The following is a 21945-nucleotide window of genomic DNA, read 5'->3' on the forward strand; positions in this document are numbered from 1 at the left end:
ATTAGCCCAGCTGCAATAATCCATTGATCCGGGAGACAAGCTGCAGAGAACCGAAGCCATGGTTCGATGTAGCCCGTTGTGGAACACCTTGGTAAACATGTGCCTGGCGGACCTGAGTGGAAATACTAGGGGGATGTAGCTTTGCCACGTGATTTGCTTCTGCCTTGGAAGACAGTGCAGTGATCATTAAAAAGAGAATTCAGAACAAATAGAAATGTCTGTTTTTAAAGGTTTGAAAGTACGTGAGGGTGGGCTTGGGAGTTTATTATTCCTGGTCAGAAAGACAAAGTCAATGCCTTTCTTAAAAGAAAAAAGAAAGACTTAGGGGGGATGGAGACAGTGGGGACGGGGGAGACAATGTGTTGAATTCTAAAACAGCATGGAAAGAGAAATTTCAAGTGATATTAATAATGTGTGAAAATTATGTAATTTCTGAAGGCTACCCTTAGAGCAATCCACAATTTGTTTTTAGAATCAGACGTGTCAGACACATTTACACAAAACCAACTTCCTAACTCCTCAAAGATAGAAACCTTGGAACTACATGCTGGATATGTCATCTCCAAGAAATATACAGTGATTGTTTTAGAACCAAATTTCTATATTATTGGTGGCACACGTAATAATTCAACAAAAATCTCAAATAGAAATAAAACAGAGCTCCTTTATCATAGTGTATTAAGTGTGATATAAACTATGTACAAGATCAAGAATAAAATTCTGTTATAGACCAGTAATTAGGAAGATACAACACAGTTGGAAAAAGCTACCATTTTCAATGGGCTCCTTTTAAATTCTGCTGTGACTAGTACAGAAAGGTCACGGAGTAGTGAGGGTAAGAGTGATCTTTGTGTGATCACTGACAGAAAAAAAACTTTATGAAACCTAATTATGTGTAGAAAGAAGCTACATAATTTATTTTGCACTAGATTCTTCAGAAAAATCTGAAGTTCAAACATAAAGCCTCCAGAGTCAATGTGTTTGGAAGAAAAGAGATGAGCTCTTTAGGGTAAATCTGGTTACCAGTGGATGGCTGACCAGCTCTTTTGGGAAAAGAGGAAATATTTGAATCAGAAAAAGTATACCGTCTTGTATATGTACCTGGTTTAAAAGGAAGATGTAAGATATTATTTAGTTTCTAGATATGAACTTGATAGATGTTAATATTCCTAACGTCTGATTCCACGTCTGATTCTAAAAACAATTAAGATGTTAGTATGTTCCTAAGAGATGTCATGGACCTCTTTGAGAATTTGGAATAGGGATCCAAAGCGATGTCATTAAAAAGTCTTTATCAATATATCATGAGATTGGCTGCAACATGTCCAAATTGCCTGATTTGGGGTTGGGTATGTTAGTAGAGTCTTTTTGGTGGATGGAATAAAGAAGGTAGCAAGCAGTAAGGGAAGGAAAAGCCCAACCTAGTAAGCAAAAAACTGCATGGAAAGACTAAAATAAGGAGAAGCAGGTAATAATAGTCCAGGAAGAAGTTCATATCAAGGGGCAGTTTTAATATCAAATAGTTAGGAGGAGGATATTTGTCTAATAGACGGAAATGAACTATCCTGATGGCATTAGTGGTAGATAATTCACCGGCCAATGCAAGAGATGCAAGACAGGCAGGTTCGAGCCCTGGGTCAAGAAGATCCCCTGAAGTAGGAAATGGCAACCCACTCCAGTACTCTGGCCTGGAAAATTCCATGAACAGAGGAGCCTGGCGGGCTATTGTCCATGGGGTCACAAAGAGTCAGACACGACTGAGCACACATGGAGGGAAAGGAGACAATCTCAGTTCAGTGCTCAGTCATGTCTGTGAGTCAGACTGCATGGACTGCAGCATGCCAGGCTTTTCTGTTCATCACCAACTCCTGGAGCTTCATCAAATTCATGTCCATCGAGTCGGTGATGCCATCCAACCATCTCATCCTCTGTTGTCCCCTTCTCCTCCCTCCTTCAATCTTTCCCAGCATCAGGGTCTTCACAGGAGTCAGTTCTTCACATCAGGTGGCCAAAGTATTGGAGTTTCAGCTTCAGCATCAGTCCTTCCAATGAATATTCTGAACTGATCTCTTTTAGGACGGACTGGTTGGATCTTCTTGCAGTCCAAGGGACTCTCAAGATTCTTCTCCAACACCACAGTTCAAAAGCATCAAATCTTCAGCGCTCAAATTTCTTTATAGTCCAACTCTTACATCCATACAAGACCACTGTAAAAACCACCACTTTGACTAGATGGGCCTTAGTTGGCAAAGTAATGTCTCTGCTTTTTAATATGCTGTCTAGGTTGGTCATAGCTTTTCTTCCAAGGAACAAAAGTCTTTTAATTTCATGGCTATAGTCACCATGTGCAGTGATTTTGGAGCCCCCCCAAAATCAATAAAGTCTGTCACTGTTTCCATTGTTTTCCCATCTATTTGCCACGAAGTGATGGGACTGGATGCCATGATCTTAGTTTTCTGAATGTTGAGTTTTAAGCCAACTCTTTCACTTTCATCCAGAGGGTCTTTAGTTCCTCTTCACTTTCTGCCATAAGGGTGGTATCATCTGCATATCTGAGGTTATTGATATTTCTCCCTGCAATCTTGATTCCAGCTTGTGCTTCATCCAGCCCGGTGTTTCTCATGATGTACTCTGCATTTATATTATTAAATAAGCAGGGTGACAATATACCGCCTTGACATACTCCTTTTCCTATTTGGAACCAGTCTGTTGTTCCATGTCCAGTTCTAACTGTTGCTTTTTGACTTGCATACAGATTTCTCAGGAGACAGGTAAGGTAATCTGGTATTCCCATTGCTTTAAGAATTTTCCACAGTTTGTTGTGATCCACACAGTCCAAGGCTTTAGCATAATCAATAAAGCAGAAGTAGATGTTTTTCTGGAACTCTCTTTTTTGATGATCCGATGGATATTGGCAATTTGATCTCTGGTTTTTCTGCCTTTTCTAAATCCATCTTGAACTTCCAATCCATCTGGAAGTTCACAGTTCACATACTGTTGAAGCATGGCTTGGAAAATTTTGATCATTACTTTGCTAGCGTGTGAGATGAGTGCAGTTGTGCAGTAGTTTGAACATTCTTAGGCATTGCCTTTCTTTGGGATTGAAATGAAAACTGACCTTTTCCAGTCCTGTGCCCACTGCTGAGTTTTCCAAATTTTCTGGCATATTGAGTGCAGCACTTTCACAGCATCATCTTTGAGGATTTGAAATAGCTCAAGTGGAATTCCATCACCTCCACTAGCTTTGTTCATAGTGATGCTTTCTAAGGCCCACTTGACTTCACATTCCAGGATGTCTGGTTCTAGGTGAGTGATCATACCATCATGGTTATCTGGGTCATGAAGATCTTTTTTGTATAGTTCTTCTGTGTATTCTTACCACTTCTTCTTAATATCTTCTGCTTCTGTTTTTACATTTCTGTCCTTAATTGTGCCCATCTTTTCATAAAATGTTCCCTTGGTGTCTCTAATTTTCTTGAAGAGATCTTTAGTCTTTCCCCTTCTATTGTTTTCCTCTATTTCTTTGCATTGATCACTGAGGGAGGAGACAATATCGGAGCAGTCGATATACAGAATGTGAAAGACAGGCAGGTTGACATTAGGAGGCCCCATCAGCGGGTAGCAGATTTCCAATCACAGGACCCCACCCCCACCCCTGACCCCTGAAAAAGTACCGGAGCAGGTATTGCAGACTGGCTTTTTTAGAATAAATTCCCACCTCTTTCTAGTGTGGCTTCCTATATTCTGGAGGCTGGTGAGCTAAAATCTACATATCCCATATTTCTGGATGTGATTTATTCTCTGCCAACCAAATGCCTTTACAGAAGACTAAAATCCAGAACTGAAATAAGAGTGGAGGGATGAGACATGAGGCTCCTATTTTTGCTGGTGCAGATTGAAGTGGAAGTGATTCGATCTTGAGCTAGCAGCTGTCATCATGACTTCTTGCTTCATCAGGCAGCTTCCTGATTATGGCCAGGGCAACAGCAGTTCTGCATTATGACTTAAGAGTTTTTTATCTGAATGATCAGACTAAATTCCCTTTCATTTATAAACAATTTTATAAGCCATTTAATACCCTGTAAAACAAATGCCTTTCTGCTAACACAATCTGGAGTAGGTTTTGTTCTCTATAATTGAACCTTCACAGGGTTATTACTGGCTATCGTGATCATAAGCAACAGACTCTCAAAGAAATGAGATTCTTAGGTTGGTTAGCTCACCAGTTTGAATTTAAGGCAGCTAAGATTCTACTAGTATCATGAGATAGACACTGGTGCATACTGGTAATGTATTAACTTCAGTCAGCACCTGGGGTTTTGTAGAATAAGAGACCTATCAATGTCAGGGTTTTGGTGGCTTAAGTGATGCTAGTCATTATGGGAGAAAAAGGGATGTAAGGAATGTTGTGGGTACGTGTAGTGGATTCTTCTATGGGTTACATAGAATGTAAAGTTGTTGTTCTGTCACTAAGTCGTGTCTGACTCTTTGTGACCCCATGGACTGCAGCATGCCAGGCTTCCCTGTCCTTCACCATCTCCCAGAGTTTACTCAAACTCATGTCCATTGAGTTGATGATGCCATCCAACCATCTTATCCTCTGTTGCCCACTTCTCTTGCCTTCAGTCTTTTCTAGCATCAGGGTCTTTTCCAGTGAGTCAGCCCTTTGCATCAGGTGACCAAAGTATTAGAAATTCAGCTTCAGCGTCAATCCTTCCAGTGAATATTCAGGGTTGATTTCCTTTAGGATTGACTGGTTTGATCTCCTTGCAGGGACTCTCAAGAGTCTTCTCCAGCACCACAATTCAAAAGCATCAATTCTCCAGTGCTCAACCTTCTTTATGGTCCAACTCTCACATCCATATATGACGACCTGAAAAATTATAGCTTCGACTATGTACCTTTGTTGGCAAAGTGATGTCTCTGCTTTTTAATACACTGTCTAGGTTCATCATAGCTTTTCTTCTAAAGAGCAAGCGTCTTTTAATTTCATGGCTGCAGTCACTGTCTGCAGTGATTTTGGAGCCCAAGAAAAGAAAATCTGCCACTGTTTCCATTTTCCCCCCATCTGCTTACCCTGAAGGAAATTAAGATTTAAAGTGTTCTGCTTAAGGTATGTTCAGAGTATCAGGGAACTTCCATGGCTACCTGCAGGAGTCTCCTTTGTTTTGTAACTATTGAACTGCCCAAAAGTTAAGGCCAACAGTTAGAAACAGACATATATGTGCAGGGTGGATTCACAGGCTTTGTGTCTCATGAGAACAAGGCATTTGGAGTAAAGAATGGGACCAATACAACTGAAACAGAGAATTTGGTAGATCTTATGACTCTGAATACCTGAAAAGCCCACATCCTACCAAGTATTCCTGGAAAGCAGAAGCAAACCTGTTTCCCATTTCACGGAGGCTTCCTCTTTCTTGCCAGAAGTCCCTGTGGTCTCTCCACGCAAGCGAGTTCAGTCGGTAGGAATGCCAGCCCTCCCTGGGCCCTACGTCCCAGCACTGCCTTCAGAGCTTTAGCTAGAATCCAACCCCAGCCTGCTGGTGTGGTGGCAGATACAGTCCAAGCTGGAGAGAAAGGTTTATACAACAGAAAGAATCACAGGATTTTGCTCATTTGTGATGGCAAAAACCTGCAATCTGTGTGGAAGTGATTTCTGAGGATGTCAGACCAAGAAGAGAGAAGCTTAATTTTAGATCGGGTTGATTATCTTGCATTGGGTGTACTTGCCAGAGATTCTGAGTTCAATATGCTCACTTGAGCAGCTCAGCATATTTGATAGAAATGTGGGAATGGTAGCCAGTAGCTGTTATGCTCATAGCCGTCCCCATCGCCCTAGCCAATGCTTGAGCTATGATGCCAGAAATTTCTTGGGATGATGTAGAGAAATGGATGTAAAGGTAAGAAATATTGGGGTATCTTTACAATGTATAAATCACGCATCTACATCTAGTCATGTCCCCCAGGGAGACTAAAGTATCATTCCTTCAGTGAGGCACTGCCTTCATCAAGAAATACCTTCATCAAGAAATATATATATATAACTGCTAATTCCAAATTCCCATTCCATCCCTTCCCTACCCACCTGCCCCTTAGCAACCACAAGTCTGTTCCCTAGGTCTGTGAGGATGCTTTTGTTTTGTAGATATGTTGATCTGGATTGTATTTTAGATTCCACATGTAAGTGATATCCTATGATGTTTGTCTTTCTGATGTGCTTCACTTGGTGAGATAGTCTCTAGATCCATCCATGTTGCTACAGATGATGGATAAACAACAGGGCCCTACTGTGTAACACAGGGAACTAGAGTCAATAATCTGTGACAAGCCATAATGGAAAAGAATATGAAAAAGAATACATATATATATGTGTGTGTGTGTGTGTGTGTATATACACACTATATATATACAAACTATATACAAAAATATACACAAACTATATATATATATATATATAGTTTGTGTGTGTGTATATAATGAGTCATTGTGCTGTAGAGAAGAAATGAACACAACGTCATAAAACAGCTATAGTTCAATAAAATTTTTTAAAAAGAAATACCTTGAAAAGTGCCAGAGTGACCACCATCCAAGGGTAGGAACTACTGCCAAGGAAAATAGCTCCCTGATTTCTCTGGGGGTGACGGGGTCCCAGGTAGCAAAGTCCAAGGACAGCACAAGGACAGGACCAAAGACCGAGGCAAAATGGCTGTGGTTACCATAATAGGCAGCAGAGCTGGAACAATGATTGTGGGTTTTGAATGTCATTGATGGTTTTTCCTGTGGTCATGTATGGAGTGAGAGTTGGACTGTGAAGAAAGCTGAGCACTGAAGAATTGATGCTTTTGAACTGTGGTGTTGGAGAAGACTCTTGAGAGTCTCTTGGACTGTAAGGAGATCCAAACAATCCATCCTAAAGGAGATTGGTCCTGGGTGTTCATTAGAAGGACTGATGCTAAAGCTGAAACTCCAGTACTTTGGCCACCTCATGTGAAGAGTTGACTCATTGGAAAAGACCCTGATGCTGGGAGGGATTGGGGGGAGGAGGAGAAGGGGATGACAGAGGATGAAATGGCTGGATGGCATCACCGACTCGATGGACGTGAGTCTGGGTGAACTCTGGGAGTGGATGATGGACAGGGAGGCCTGGCGTGCTGCGATTCATGGGGTCATAAAGAGTCGGACACGACTGAGCGACTGAACTGAACTGATGTTTGGCAGTGGTAAATGGTGTAAGATGTGCCTAAGACTGAAAGAAATGTGTAGCCCTATTATAATCCTTCTTGATCTGGGTAAACTGACACCAAAACAAAAGCAAAATCCTAGGTGACCTGAGTAATTCTAACCCTTCACTGGTTTATAGACCCACAGCCCATAAGGAAGGTACTCTATGGTAGTGCCACAAGCGCTGTTCATCTCCCTTCTATTCCCCTAAAAAGGACAGTCTGACATATTCTTGCAGTCATCTCTCAGGAAAATGGTTGCCCCCAGAGAAAGGAACCACCCCGATCTCTGTGGGATTTCACATGAGCTGTGGCTAATGAGAATTCCTCAGGACCCAGAAATACCAGTGTGGTCCCCTACTCAGAGGGGACTTACTGAGGTTATGGAGCCTACATGGAGACTTGGTTTGGGTTTACCTCAGCAGTGGGTCAGCGTGGACCTCCTGGTGATTCATCCTGTGATTACTGTCCCAGTTCCCACATGTATAGTTGGAATAGATGTCCTCATCAACAACTACATGCTGGCTGCTGGACTTGTGGAAGGAAGGCTCTAGATGAGCAAGGGATAGCTTCTGTTCTCAGATGGCGTCACGTTAGTTGACTTAAAGCAATACCACACACCCCTGGAGGAGTTGTAGAGATGAATGTTAATATCAAAGCCTTGAGTAAGGCTGGGATTATAATTCCTATTACATTCCTCAACTTCCCCTCCCACATCCTCATTAAGCTCTCCTGTTTGACCAGTGAGAAAACCGATGGGTCTTGAGAACAATATCAATGGATTATCAGAAACTTAATGAGAGGGTGATTCCAATGAAAGCTGCTTTTCCATATGGGGTTGATTTTCTGAAGCCAGTGCACACAGACCCTGATGCCTGATGTGGATTTTTCAAGTTGGCAAATGCTTTTTTGAAATTAAATACCCCAAGAGACCAAGGGCTTGCCTGGTGGTAAAGAATCTGCCTGCCAATGCAGGAGACATGGGTTTGATCCCTAGGTCAGGAATATTCCCTGGAGAAGGAAATGGCAACCCACCTGCCAATGCAGGAGACATGGGTTTGATCCCTAGGTCAGGAATATTCCCTGGAGAAGGAAATGGCAACCCACTCCAGTATTCCTGCCTGAGAAATCCCATGGACAGAGGAGCCTGACAGGCTACAGTCCATGGGGTCTCAAAAGTGTCAGACACAACTTAGCTACTAAACAAGAGACCATAGATGCAGTTTCCTTTCAACTAGCAGAGGGGAGCAATGGGCAACCAGCTGCATCAACTCTCTGGCTCTGTGGGGTCATTTAGTTCAGAAATTGGCTAACTTTTCCTGTAAAGGGCCAAACAGTAAATATTTTAGGCTTTGTAGACCATGCAAAGTTTCTGTTGCAGGTTCTTCTTCCTCTTTTTATTTTTTTACTCAACTCGACAAAGTGAAAACTACTCTTAGCTTGCAAGGTTTGCAGAAGCAGGCTGCAGGGCGGATTTGCCCTTCAGGCCATAATTTGCTGGCCCCTGATTTGGTTCCTGGGCTGTTCAGCCATCTCTCTAGTCTACAGGATACCACTCCGCTCTATGACGTTGATCGAACTGTAATTAAGAACCTAGGAGACAGCACATAGCCCTGGATAGCTCGGTAAGACATATTGATGTCAAAAAGTGGAAGAGAAGTCCTTGAAAAGTTCCATGGCCTGTTTCCAAATCACAGAGCTGATTTTCAGAAAGCCATTTTTCCTTCTAGGTTTTGGAAACTGGAAAAACCCTTCAGGAGCCCCGGACACAAGGTCCGAGAAGGATGAACAGTAACTTTGTCTTGAAGCTGGCCTCTCCCGTGTGGTGTGGCTGTCCTTGAACCCTTCTCACCAAAGGCCTCTGGAAGAGAAATGGCCGAGTCCACACAAAGGTGTCAAGTGGCTCCAGCTGCAAGGAGAGGAGAAATACAGTGGCTGGGAACCAGGCACTTGATGAAATAGGTCCCTGCAGTATTGATTTTGAATCTCTTTCACCAGTTAGCCATTTTGATTGAGGGTATTGTCTGACACTGGGATAGAAGGAAGTCAAAACTTGCCTTGAATTTTATTCCTCAGATTCCCAGGGAGGGGGAAAAATACCTTCACATAGGTAATATAAAAATAGCTATGTTCCAAGGGAATCTGAAAGAAATATTCAGAGATTGCTGAAAACCATATAATTTTGTAGTTGTACAAGCAGAGATGACTTTTCTTCTTTATTCATTTTAAGAACAGTTTAAATTGGTTTGTACATAATAAAAATTTAGCCTTTCATCAATAGTTGGATAAATAGCAGCCTCCCTGGAATATAGATTATCAAGGGACCATCATACTGTGCCTGGCTATTTCATGTAGTATGCTTTCTCTTTCAAAACTAGTAAAAGCCACAACTGCATGCTTTATTATGAAAAACAGAACAAAAACTGGCCAGTGTTTTTCTTATTTCAGAAAGACAAAGCTCAACAATGAACAACATAATAGGAATTTGACCTAACAGTAAGAGATTTGACTTTCTTGTTGCCAGGTTGGCTTCACCCCATCTGTAAGTGTGATCAGTAGTGATGAGAGGTACTTGAACCACTTTCCTTGATTTCATGACCTTTAACAGAAACATATTTCACTGTATGTGTGTATGTTTTCACCAAAGCCATTTTCTTATGTATTTGAATGTGCATTTGTTCCATTAAGGATCTTTACTAGCCTGGTGCCCAATATGCCTAGTCCATAGTACCCTGCTCTTGGAAATGATGCTAGGTTGCCCTTTATATGCTCCAGAGAAGCATGGATACCTAACTGAAGACTAGTTTAACCATACATTAGCAATATACCAAGTAGTCTGCTGGTCTCTCTTCTTAATAGCAGAGAGATTAATTCTCTTAGTTGATCTGATGCTATCCTTTGCAATTCGGACTGAGAATGCAGAAGATCAATTCAGTTAGTGGTAGGAGGACAAAGAGGAACCTCCAAAAAGAAGCATAGACAATGAAAGCTGCTGAGAAGTATTAATGTTCAAAGAGAAGGATTCAGATAAGAGAGCAGAATTGTGATTCTGAATGGTAGAATCCCCCAAGTTGTCTTCCCCGCTCCACTCCTAGTTGTCCAGTATAAACTGACCAGGATCCAAGAAGCAGGGATCCTAGTGGCTTTCCTTTTAGAGAAAAATGAGAGGTACAGAGAGGGGACCCATCAGACAGGCCAACACTATGGATTCCTAGTATTTCACATCTGTCCCATGTACCTCTGTTTATTTTAAATATCACCCAAATGCGTGTGGCTTCTCCAGCTTCTAGGTTCACACTTCTTTGCAATTAAGATGTGTGGAATTTTAAGAATACAACAAATAAGTGAATGTAACACAAAGAAGCAGACTCTCAGACTTGAAGAACACGCTGGTAGTTATCAGTGGGGAGAGAAAGAGGAGGAGGGGCATTACAGGGGTAGGGGATTAAGAGGTACCAACTATCAGGTATAAAATAAGCTACAAACATATATTGTACAACACAGGGGATATAGCCAGTATTTTATAATAATGGTAAAGAGTGTATAACCTTTAAAAATTATGAATCACTATATTGTGTACCTGTAACATATAATATTGCACATCAACTCTATACTTCAAATGAAAAAAATTTAAAAAGGAATAGCTGGAGCTGGTATCTCACTTGATATTTCAAAGTCTAGTATTTTTTTGATCCAAAGGATGCTTATCTGTTCTACCAATTTGTTCTCATTTAGCGAATCCCTTCAACCAATCATCTGCTGGTTCTCTTCATGGTAATTCAAGTCCTTTCTTTGTATCTTCTGGCTTCTCTACACTGTTGCTGCCTTCAGATCCACCCAGAGACAGGACAGAGTCACCCAGGCTCAGCTAAGATCCTGCTGTTGTGTTTAACTACACTTCACGACACATGATGGACGCAGAAAGGAATGACAACGGATGAAGAACAAGCAAAGAACAGGAGACTTCTTAGGACTTCTTCTTAAGTGTGCTGGCCACATCCTTCTATGGGGGTAGCTGGGATGTGGCCACAGGGACAGAATCGGGTGGGCAGGAGAGGCGACATGGTAGACAAGCACAGTGCAGAGAGCACTCGGCACCCTTGAATGAAAGTGCCTTTGGTCTTGAGCTTCCTGCCTGGAGTTCAGTCGCCCCAAAGTCTTCCGAGTCCAGCAAGAGACAGATCTAGTTTCTCTCATCTGCCACTCCTCACCTCCAGCTCAGAGCTAGCCTCCAGGAAACATAATCCTCTTCAGAGATGTAGTAGGGTTTGGAATGCAGATGACCTTTTTCATTGTTATGTGGAACTGCTTGCTTCCTCACTATTTTGAATGTCCCATTGTAGAATAATATTCTTTTTGGCTGTATCATTACCACCAGTGGATTACCACCACTTTATCAAAATCCACCAGGGTACCTTGTTCCCCCTAAATCAAAAGCAATCTGACATGTGGTTCAAGTTAAGCTTCCATTTGGAGAACTTGATAAAATGTTCACAGTTCTAAAATAGTGGTGTTCCTTGGCTCTCTGCTCCCAATCACCTCTGAGTACCCTATCGAGGTTTTTTTCTTTGTTTGTTTTTGTTTTTAAATAAAACATGCAAGCCTACTCTCAGCTGAAGCTTTCCATTACAAAACCAGTAAAGGCTAACTCAGGGAGGTTTTTATTTTTATGTTACAGAAAGCATAAAATGAGTCAATCATTTGTTTTCATTATAACTTTCAGGAAAATGAAATTCAGCCTTATAAAATGTTACTTCATTTTAGACCAAATAAAATGGTTGTCTTTTCACACTGATGAATTTCCTCAACCTTTTCCTAAGGTTTCAAATGATCCTATTTGCCCACAAGTGCTGTGTTTCAAAGGAAGAGCACTTTTGAGTTATCTGTAATGATTTCTCGGCTTTTACCTTAGAGAATATTGCAATGCGTTCTGCGTGAGAAGCTTATATTCTATTTACAAAGAAAAATATCTGTAACTTTATGCTTTGCTGGAATATGTTATAGAAACCAATACTCGAGTGTACATGAAAAAATTACTCTGGAATTTCTAAAGTCTTCAAAAAGTTAGTGATCACATACACACACACACACACACACACGCGCGCGCGCGCGCATGAGCATATACACATTCATTCATCAATTTGTGTAACATGGGATGAGGTTTTGGAAATAACCCATATAAATTTACTCTTCATGGTCACTCAGATTCTTTCTCTGTGTCTTCCCTGGCATTGTTACAAGAAAGGGAAATACAAGTGCTACTAGAAAAAGAGGAGGCTATGAGGTAGGAGCCTTGATGAACAGGGTAGCAAAGTACAAAACGAGGAGGGGAGAAAGGGCTGGAGATGAGAAAAGGGCAGGGATACACATGTGATCGTCCTGCTTCTCCCTTAGAGGTTAATCTTCAAGGGAGGGAGTAGATACATGTTCCGAAGAACCCCAAACCTGGCCCCTCTCAGAGCAGTTCCATACCAGGGGAACGTGTTAGAAAGCTTTGACAGAGGAAGGTTCTAGATGGATGGGCCGTGGTTTCTCATGACCTTCATGTGCTACGTGCAGGTCTAAAGTTCCTGATGACCTTGCAATGAACACAGAAGTGCTGAGAGAACCGTGGGTCAGAGATGTCTCAGGACTAAGTAAACCCCCTTCTAAGCGGAAGGTCCAAGAGAGGTGAAGCAGACGCTAAAAACTGGTAGATTTTTCCGCAAGTGTAGTGAGAGGCTCCAGTTGGATATGGCTTCCCTGGTAGCTCAGTGGTGGGGAGTCTGCCTGCCAGTGCGGGAGACGTGGGGTCAATCCCTGGTCCTGGAGGATCCCACAGCCATGGAGCAACTTAGCCTGGCGTGCTACAACTATTGAGCCCATTCTGTAGAGCCCAGGAGCTGCAACTACCGAAGCCCATGTGCCTAAGGCCCATGTTCTACAATGAGAAGCTACTGCAATGACAAGTTTGTGCATCTCAGCTGGAGAGTAGTCCCCGCTTACCACAACTTGAGAAAAAGCCCAAGCGGCAACGAAGACCCAGCACAGCCAAAAATAAATAGAGAGATGTAAAATACTCTAGGTTCCTAGTTCTCAGAGTTTTCTGGAACTTTTGTATCTGTTGTATAAAACTGTCTAAAACATGGTTTGTCCTCTTAGGAGGACTTGCCACCCAGTGAGGGAGACACACGGGTAAACAAATCCAATGCAATAAGTGGTACCACTGAGGCTGGTTCACGGTGCTGGGGAGGCGTGGTCTCCTCAGAGTGCTGGAGAAGACTCTTGAGAGTCCCTGCAAGGAGATCCAACCAGTCCATCCTAAAGGAAACCAATGCTGAATATTCACTGGAGGGACTGATCCTGAGGCTGAAACTCCAATACTTTGGCCACCTGATGTAAAGAACTGACTCATTGGTAAAGACCTTGAGGCTGGGAAAGATTGAAGGTGGGAGGATAAGGGGATGACAGAGGATGAGATGGTTGGATGGCATCACTGATCGATGGACATGAGTTTGAGCAAACTCCGGGAGATGGTGAAGGACAGGGAGGCCTGGCGTGCTGCAGTCCATGTTGTCACTGAGTCCGGCACGACTGAGCGACTGAACAATAACTCCTGGGAGTGGATGAGAAGGACTGCTCTGGTGGGTGAGGTTTTCTCCACACACCATGTACTGAAAGGCCTCCCTGTGGAATCTGTGCCAACCTCGTTTCCTGAAATCTCTCACATATCAAACAGCACCTCCTTCGTGAAGATTTTTCTGATCCTTCCAACTAGATTTGATTTCTCGTCTCTTGATTTTCATGGCATGCCAGCTTAATCTCTCTACTTGTTTTATGCCTGTTTGTATCCTTACTCTGTCCTTTCGACTAAATTTTGTGCTCATCCCTGGGTTGCCCCTGTACCCTCTGTGTATAAGACAATAAATGTAATGTTCAAGTGAATTGAGTAGTAAAGAAATAAATTGAGAGGCTAGGTTTAGAAAAGTCAAGTCTAAACCTAGTAAATGATGTGCTCTCTGAAGACAAATTTTATTCCTCCTTCACCTCTTTATTCCCAGAATTTAGTACAATTCCTGGCAAACAGTAGGTGCTCTGGGAATGCTTGTTAGAACTGAATAGGGAACGGAGTTGTAAAGATAGACTGGGAGTTAGAAGTGGTTTTGCAGAAGGTTTATATTTCAAGCTTTTTGGAAAATTCTCCTCTCAGATGCCAAGACTTTAGGCAGATTCTTCAAAACCATGTGACTCTTTACAGGTGCCAATCAATATCTCTGTGACAGATGTCAGGTTGTAGGTAATAGTGAAAATAGCGAGTTGCAGACATATGCATTAGAAGGTTTCACATTGAAACTCTCATTGTGCCCCTTACCTGTCCGTGTTCTTCAGTCTTGGCAAGAGGATACTGGTAGACGCGTGGGCAAGATGGGTGTCAGCTCATTTTGTGTCCTTGTAGTGTCCTGGGGGTCTCAAAATTTCTCTATGAGGTAGGTACTACTGTCCCCATTTTTCAGATAAAGTGACCCCCAAATTTGAAGGCACTCACCAAAGGTCACACAACCAGTGAATGGGAACACCATGGTTGAGCCCTAACTTGATTACAAAGTACACATCTTGTCTTGATGAACAAAAACAAATTGTCTTTTTTCCCCCAACACTGAGCAGCTTGAGGGATCTTAGTTCCCCAACCAGGGATCAAATCCAGTGCCCCCTGCATGGGGAGTGGGAGCACAGAGTCTTAACCACTGGACCACCAGGGAAGTCCCACAGATTACGTCTTGGTGGAGAGGCATCTCTGGAGATGGAGATACAAGTTCTGCCTTACTCTGGTGATCAAAATTGGTCTATTCCAGCCTAAGTCAGTTCATGAGGAGATGACAGAGCTTGATTATACCAAGGAAGAAGGGACCCAGGATAGGAAATTGACACACATATTGGATGTAGGGAAATTTTTGAAAATAGGGTGAGAAGAATCTGTTTGTATGTTTAAGAGTGGAATGCAAGAGAGAGACACTGATGAACAAGATATAAGAAAATATTCAGAAATATCACTGCAATTAATGGCCCTGATTACCACAAGCCTTCCCTACAAATATGTCTGACATGTAGCTTCTCCTTCATTTTATGACACTACTGACATATAATTAGGTAATAAAAAGTATTTGCTTGAAAATGGGGAAGAAGAAAAACAATTAACTCAGATGTTTTCATCTTGAAGACTTCTGTTAGAAAGCTTTTTATTTCTCAAAGTAAAGCAGCATGATACTGTCACCTCCATGTGAATATAGCTATCTTTACCCAGTGATTGTCTATAATTTCTCTATTTATGATTCTGTTCTTTCTCTGGCATTTACTAAACACAAGCACATGAGCCATTGTGCTGTAACTTATAGACACTACTCTTTCAGAAAATAGAATTTCAAATAATACATGAGTGGAAAATTATATATATTAACAGGTATTTTTTCAGTTAAAAAAGATTCTTCATAAAACCAGATTAATAAAACCAGATCCCCTAGGGCATTTATTCTTAATCTGCATTCATAGATGGTACATGCATGCCTGGGTGCTCAGTTGCTCAGTCATGCCTGACTTTTTGTGACCACATGGACTGTAGCTTGGTAGGTTCCTCTGTCCATGGTATTTTCCAAGCAAGAATACTGGAGTGGGTTGCCATTTCTTTCTCCAGGGGATCTTCCCGATCCAGGGATCAAACTCATGTCTCTTGCATCTCCTACACTGGCAGGTGGATTCTTTATCACCGAGCCACCTGGGAAGCCCTCGTGGTGCTATTCCAAGAGATTTACAGACTTCTTGAAAGTGTGTTACACATGTGAAGTGTAAAGGATCTATTCTTAAAAGTCAATAGTCCCTAAATCTCAGGTACAAAAAGTGAAACAGTTTTCTACAGTAAAATTAACTTAGAGGCACTCATTTGTACTCCGAAACAGAAAACGTCATTTAGTTTTCTTAGTCCTCTCCAGTCATCTAAAGCAAGCCTATCCTGGTTTAAAACTTACCAGTTTTAGACACTTTTATTCCCTCTCTTCTTTCTCTCTCACCTCTGGGGTAGCTTGTTGGTCCTGGGGAGACTTTTGGAGCATCATGACACCGGGGGACACGTCTGGGTGTTGATGATCTCTCTCATCTTCTGCAGAGATGACTTGGCCTCTGTTCTCCAGGTGTGAGTGACACACGGCATTGCTCTAGGGCACAGCCACTGACTATTCTGAAGTCCCTGCTTTGGCCCCAAGCCTGCCCTGTGCCATGCCACGGAATGGTAGCCACATCTCTGCATACCAGTCAGCAGACCACTCTGTTGCTTGTCCTGTGTCTGTTCGCCCTCCTAGGTGGCCTTTTCCATGTTTTGCTGGTGCTCTTTCCCCACTAACTTCCAAGCCTCCTGCAGCTTGCAGACACCTCATCATTAGCACTTAGGCACTATGAGAAAGCCCAGGGGGCTGGCAAGGCTGTGTGATGCTAGTGGTGAAGAACCTGCCTGCCAATGCATGAGACGTAAGAGATGTGGGTTCGATCCCTGGGGCAGGAAGATCCCCTGGAGGAGGACATGGCAACCCACTCTAGTATTCTTGCCTGGAGAATCCTTTGGACAGAGGAGCTTTGTGGACTACAGTCCACAGGGTCTCAAAGAGTCGAGCACGACTGAAGTGACTTAAGTGACAAGCATGCAAGGCCTGGTGACATTTATATTCCTACTTTATACCTTTGTGTTCTGGGTTTTTCTCAAGATTGAGATTTCCCAAAATATCCCAATGGGAAAACAGGACACAAATTTCATTACTCTTGGGCTCTCAATATATAGGGGCGATCTCTATCTCATCTCCATTCTCAGACTCTTTCTGGAGTTTGATTCTTGTCAATTATGGGCTGAATTGTGCCTCTGCCCAGTTCATATATTTGAAGCCCTAACCCCTCAGAATGTGGCTGTCTATTTGGAGAGAAGGTCTTTACAGAGGTGATCAGACTAAAAATGAATCTGTTAGGATGGGCTCTAACCCAGTCCTAAGTGGCCCTTCTAAGAAGAGGAAATTTAGACACAAAAAGAGGCACAGCCGTGCTGGTGCGCAGGAAAGCCACGTGAGGACACAGAGGTGAGCAGGCACCAGGCTAAGGAGAGAGGCTTTGGAAGAAACCAGCTCTGCCAGCATCTTGATCTTGGGTTTCCAAACTCCAGAACTATGCGACATTTATTTCTGTTGTTTGTGCCAGCTAATTTGGAGTATTTTGTTGTGAGAGTCCTAGCAGCGGGCTTCCTAGGTGGCGAGTGGTAAAGACTCTGACTGCTAAGCAGGAGACACAGGTTTGATCCCTAGGTTGGGAAGATTCCCTGAAGAAGGGAATGGCAACCCACTCTAGTATTCTTGCCTGGAGAATCCCATGGCAGAGGAGCCGGACAGGCTACAGTCTTTGGGGTCACAAAGAAAGAGTCCGACACGACTTAGTGACTAAACAGTAGCAACAGCGATCCTAGCTTCTCCCCATTGTTACTACTTTCGTCTATCCTTCTAAGAACTCTGTCTTCTTGCCTTACGTCCACTCATTTGGATCTCTTCAGGGCAGGAGTTGTGGGTGGTGGGACTCTTTCCTCAAGTTCACATATGCTCCAGCGCTCCCCACCCCCAACTTTTTTTTTTTTTTGGCTGCATCACATGGCATATGCAGGATCTTAGTTCCCCCACCAGCTATCAAATCCATGCCCCCTGCATTGGGAGCTCGGAATTTTAACCACTGGACCACTAGGAAAGTCCTCCTGACCAATTTTTTTACTTACTGGGCATTTGGTATCTTTTGTTGAAGAATCTGGAGTCCTTGTTTCATTTATTCAGATGTGATTGGTTGCAGGAACTCAAAGGAAACACGATATGTGAAGTTTCAGATGTCAAATAAATATGTTAGCTATCATCCCGCTATAATATGTGTTCATCCAAACTAGTATCTATGCATTGGATAAACAACCAGGTCCTACTGTGTAGAAGAGGGAACTATATTCAATATCCTGTAATAAACCGTAATGGAAAAGAATATGAAAAAGAACATATGTATAACTGAGTCACTTTGCTGTACAGCTGAAATTAACACAATATTGTAAATCAACTATACTTCAATAAAATTAAAAAAAAATATGTGTGCATCTGCTCATATTTTTTTCTAGGGAAAGTCCACAGCCCTCTTCAAATTCTCAAAAGTGGTTTCTGACCTGAAAATATGTTACGATTCACCATCCAATTATATTTGATATATGATTTGATTTCAAATATATAATTTATATACGTTTTAGAAATAACTCTTATGTAAATGAGAAGGCAGAATGTTTATCTTTGATAAATGTAAATGATATCACACTCATTTCCTTCAGTTAAAGAAAAAATCTCTTATTTAATTTGCCATGAAAAGAGGCGCTAAAGTAAACTCTCTGTGAAATGCTTGTTTCTGTCCTCATGCTCATCTAGTCCCACGTCGAAAGATCATAAAATCATTCTGTTACTTTTAGTGGGACCAGCATCTTAGGATACTCCCATGAGCAAGAGGCATTATCTGTCACTCAGGATTTAAACATGCATATGCATTCTCCTCCCCACCCCCATCTGCCTTTGTGCCATTATTCAGAGAACAGCAAATGTTCAGAGATGCTAGTGGTCAGGGGAGGGGGTCAGGAACCCCTCCCCATGTTGTGGGAATATTTTCCTTCCTTTCCTGCCTCAGCCCACCACTATTATCCATGTGATTGCTACAGTAGTTGCTGTGGGAATGCAACTTGACCATGCCCCCTAGCCATGATTGTCTGGATTGGAGTTTGGCAGTCAATCATGGTACTTCCTTGAGAATCTGGAACTGGCCCATGGGTCATGAAGTTCAAGACCTGTGAGTAATCATGTAACTCAGTGCACACCAGAGAAGCAGAGAAAGTGTATGGGGGGAGAGAGAGCAAAGGAGGAGAGAGAATGGAGCAGGTAGGGTAGGGGGAGAAAAGGAAAGAGAAACTCATTAATGCATGTCTCTATTTCCAAGTTATCACTGACACCCAGTTGCATTCTTAAACTTGGATTCCATGGATAGCTAAGTGTCTTTACATAAGTTCCACCCCTTTTACTGAAGTTGGGTCAAATTTCTATTTCTAATAACATCTCCCATGGATTTAATTACACATACACATATGCACACACAAGAAATGATCTTATTGTTGGAATATCAAAACTCTCCCGATACTAAGTTTTTAAAAATTGGGATGAAAACGGACTTGACCTACAAAGTTACCATTAGTATAAATAAACTGATGTGGTAAACAAAAAACCACTATGCCATACTTGATACTATATTTTAGAGGAGACTTTTCATGACGAAGGCTCACAAAAGTGGAGAGTCCTCCTTGTACCGTAGCTATCTCATCGGAAATAAAAATCTCCAGGAACAATGAATCTATACAAAGAAAGAGCATGAGCTGCTGCTGCTAAGTCGCTTCAGTCATGTCCGACTCTGTGCGACCCCACTGACGGCAGCCCACCAGGCTCCCCCGACCCTGGGATTCTCCAGGCAAGAACACTGGAGTGGGTTGCCATTTCCTTCTCCAATGCATGAAAGTGAAAAGTGAAAGTGAAGACGCTCAGTCGTGTCCGACTCTTCGCAAACCCATGGACTGCAGCCCACCAGGCTCCTCCATCCATGGGGTTTTCCAGGCAAGAGTACTGGAGTGGGGTGCTATTGCCTTCTCCGGAGCATGAGCTACTTCCCTGAAAAAGGAGGGTGTGATGCCAGCCCTGCAGATTCTGCGGTGATTTTATTGCTTTAGACTGCAAGGTAACTACTGGGAATCACCTTTGACCTGTGTCCCTATAAAGATACATCAAAAGGAAATGAAAAATATTCTGTCCTTCATTGGCAAATGGAGTTATGTTTTGAGGGCACAAGTGGCTAAAAGTCCAAGGTTTGTAAAAATGGATGCTGAATGAGTTTAATAAGCCATAGAAGAATCTGAATCTGCTAAGATTATTCAAGGGAAACACTGCCAAATAACTAAAAAAGGTAAATATCAGGCTGATGGATGGATTTTTAAAATGTCATGTGGTACATGTATTTGCTTCATCCTCTCTGCCTAGAATTTAAACTTCCTAGATGATATGCATAGGTATGTTGCCTTTTCCCCAGCAGCCCTGTGAATGGTCTGTAAAAGGTCTTGGTCAGCATGATGAATGTCTTGGTTTTAATTATAAGAGCGTTTTCTGGGTATCTCACTTTAAGTGTTCATTTCCACAAAGACAGTTGCTGCATCTGTTTTACAGCTCTGTCTTTTAGAAGGAAAGGTTTAATACTTCTGGCACTGTCTTCATGGACATTCCTCCCAGCCCCACACACCCACACCATCCACCCAAATCTCCATTCAAAGTTAGAAGACAGCTATGCCAAACATCTTTTCAATTTAGTGGCAAAGCTCTGGCACCCTGATATTCTGATATTCTTTCAATATTTCTGTATTTTTTTTAATAAAAAAAGGCTGAAACTCCTGCCCAGTGAGAAAATTGCCTCATCTAGCCATTAGATCTCTACAAACAGGATTTATCCATTGCATCAAGTCCCAAGTATGACAGAGGTGGTTTTGTTTTTGTTTTTGTTTTGTTTTTTTGCTTTTCTTGAGAGGAGTGTGTTCTGTACTACCCCATGGAGGGGAAATTTCACTGTGTAATGGGCTCCTCAGTTATGATCCCTATCCTCCAGGGCCCGCATGGATTGCTTGCCTATTTTGTTTCGGCTTCTCTCCATCCACCTCACCTGTGATGGTAGCTGAATGTAGCAGAAAGAGCTTGAAGAGAAAGAAGGGGAAGGGCTGCAGGGGGAGGATGAGCCAAGCACAGTTTCTGGTCCATAATGTTTATTTATTCATTCTGTAAACATATATGGAAGCGACAGGATGTTAAGCGTTGTTTCAAGTTCTGAGAAGAGTGATGGGGGGAAAAAAATAGAAAACACAAAACCAAACACCCAAGTCTCTGCTCTCATCGGTAGAGCTTCCACTCTAGAGGCAGTTCAGTGCTTGCGGAGTGAAGGGACGCCTAGACGCAGGGAGTGACAGCAGAGGTGACAGCTGGGGGCAGCTCCAGCTTCGGGCTTTGTGTAACTGTTGAGTCCTGACTTACCCAAATCGACTTCTCCGTCCCAACTTGGGGAGTCCGGTCTCTCTGCGGAACAAACTGTAAGCCGTACGAGCATTCTCACTTCTTTTTTAAAATGTAAAGTGCTGGTTGGGAGGGGAAAGGCTTGAGGGTGCCTGTCTGGACCGGCGCTCACCTTCCCGACACCCCCATTACCTTTGAGCCGCTAAGTGGAAACCTCTCCAAGAGAACCGCCAGGTGGCACCTGTAAGGCGCAGATGGGGAGAGCTGTTTGCCCCACACCCCACAACCCGGAATAGCCCGGCTGCTTGCCTTCGCCTGCGGGCTTGTGGGCTAGGCGGTGGAGGAGAGTTAGCCTCCGTGCAGCCTGCGCGATTACGTACCCTGTTTTCCCGACACCCCAAACAACGCTGAGTGTAGATCTGTCCCCAAGCGCCCGGGCTGCCCAAGGCATGTCACATGTTTGTTGGGAGCGGCTCGGCCTCAGTCACCGAGCCGCGACGTGGGGGTTGTTGGTGGGTGGCCGGGGACCGAGCCGAGTTGGAAGCCTCGCCGGTGCCCAGGTCTCCTCTTCTCGACTTCATCCTGGGCCCCGGCGAAGGAGTGGCGAGAGACAGGGG

At 42.9% G+C, this 21945-nt stretch overlaps 1 protein-coding gene and 1 long non-coding RNA gene across 2 annotated transcripts in view; both read left to right on the top strand.

Annotated features, from left to right (window-relative positions):
- The window catches only part of LOC147355054 (uncharacterized), a 258489-nt gene extending 246474 nt beyond the window's left edge, over positions 1-12015 (top strand). The window contains exon 6 of the mRNA XM_086346594.1: positions 10956-12015. Coding sequence (XP_086202720.1) covers positions 10956-11092 — 137 coding nt within the window. The 3' untranslated portion in view covers positions 11093-12015. The remainder of the gene's footprint in view (positions 1-10955) is intronic.
- On the top strand, positions 8307-9643 carry LOC147355057 (uncharacterized). Its single transcript, XR_015144181.1, has 2 exons — positions 8307-8845; positions 8951-9643. It is a non-coding gene; the product is annotated as an uncharacterized LOC147355057 (long non-coding RNA).
- Positions 12016-21945: the final 9930 nt, after the last annotated feature.

This window comes from Bos grunniens, chromosome 17 (genome assembly GCF_055505025.1).
Source record: "Bos grunniens cultivar Pamir isolate PY7600 chromosome 17, Bosgru_T2T1.0, whole genome shotgun sequence".
In the NCBI taxonomy this organism is placed as follows: domain Eukaryota; kingdom Metazoa; phylum Chordata; class Mammalia; order Artiodactyla; family Bovidae; genus Bos; species Bos grunniens.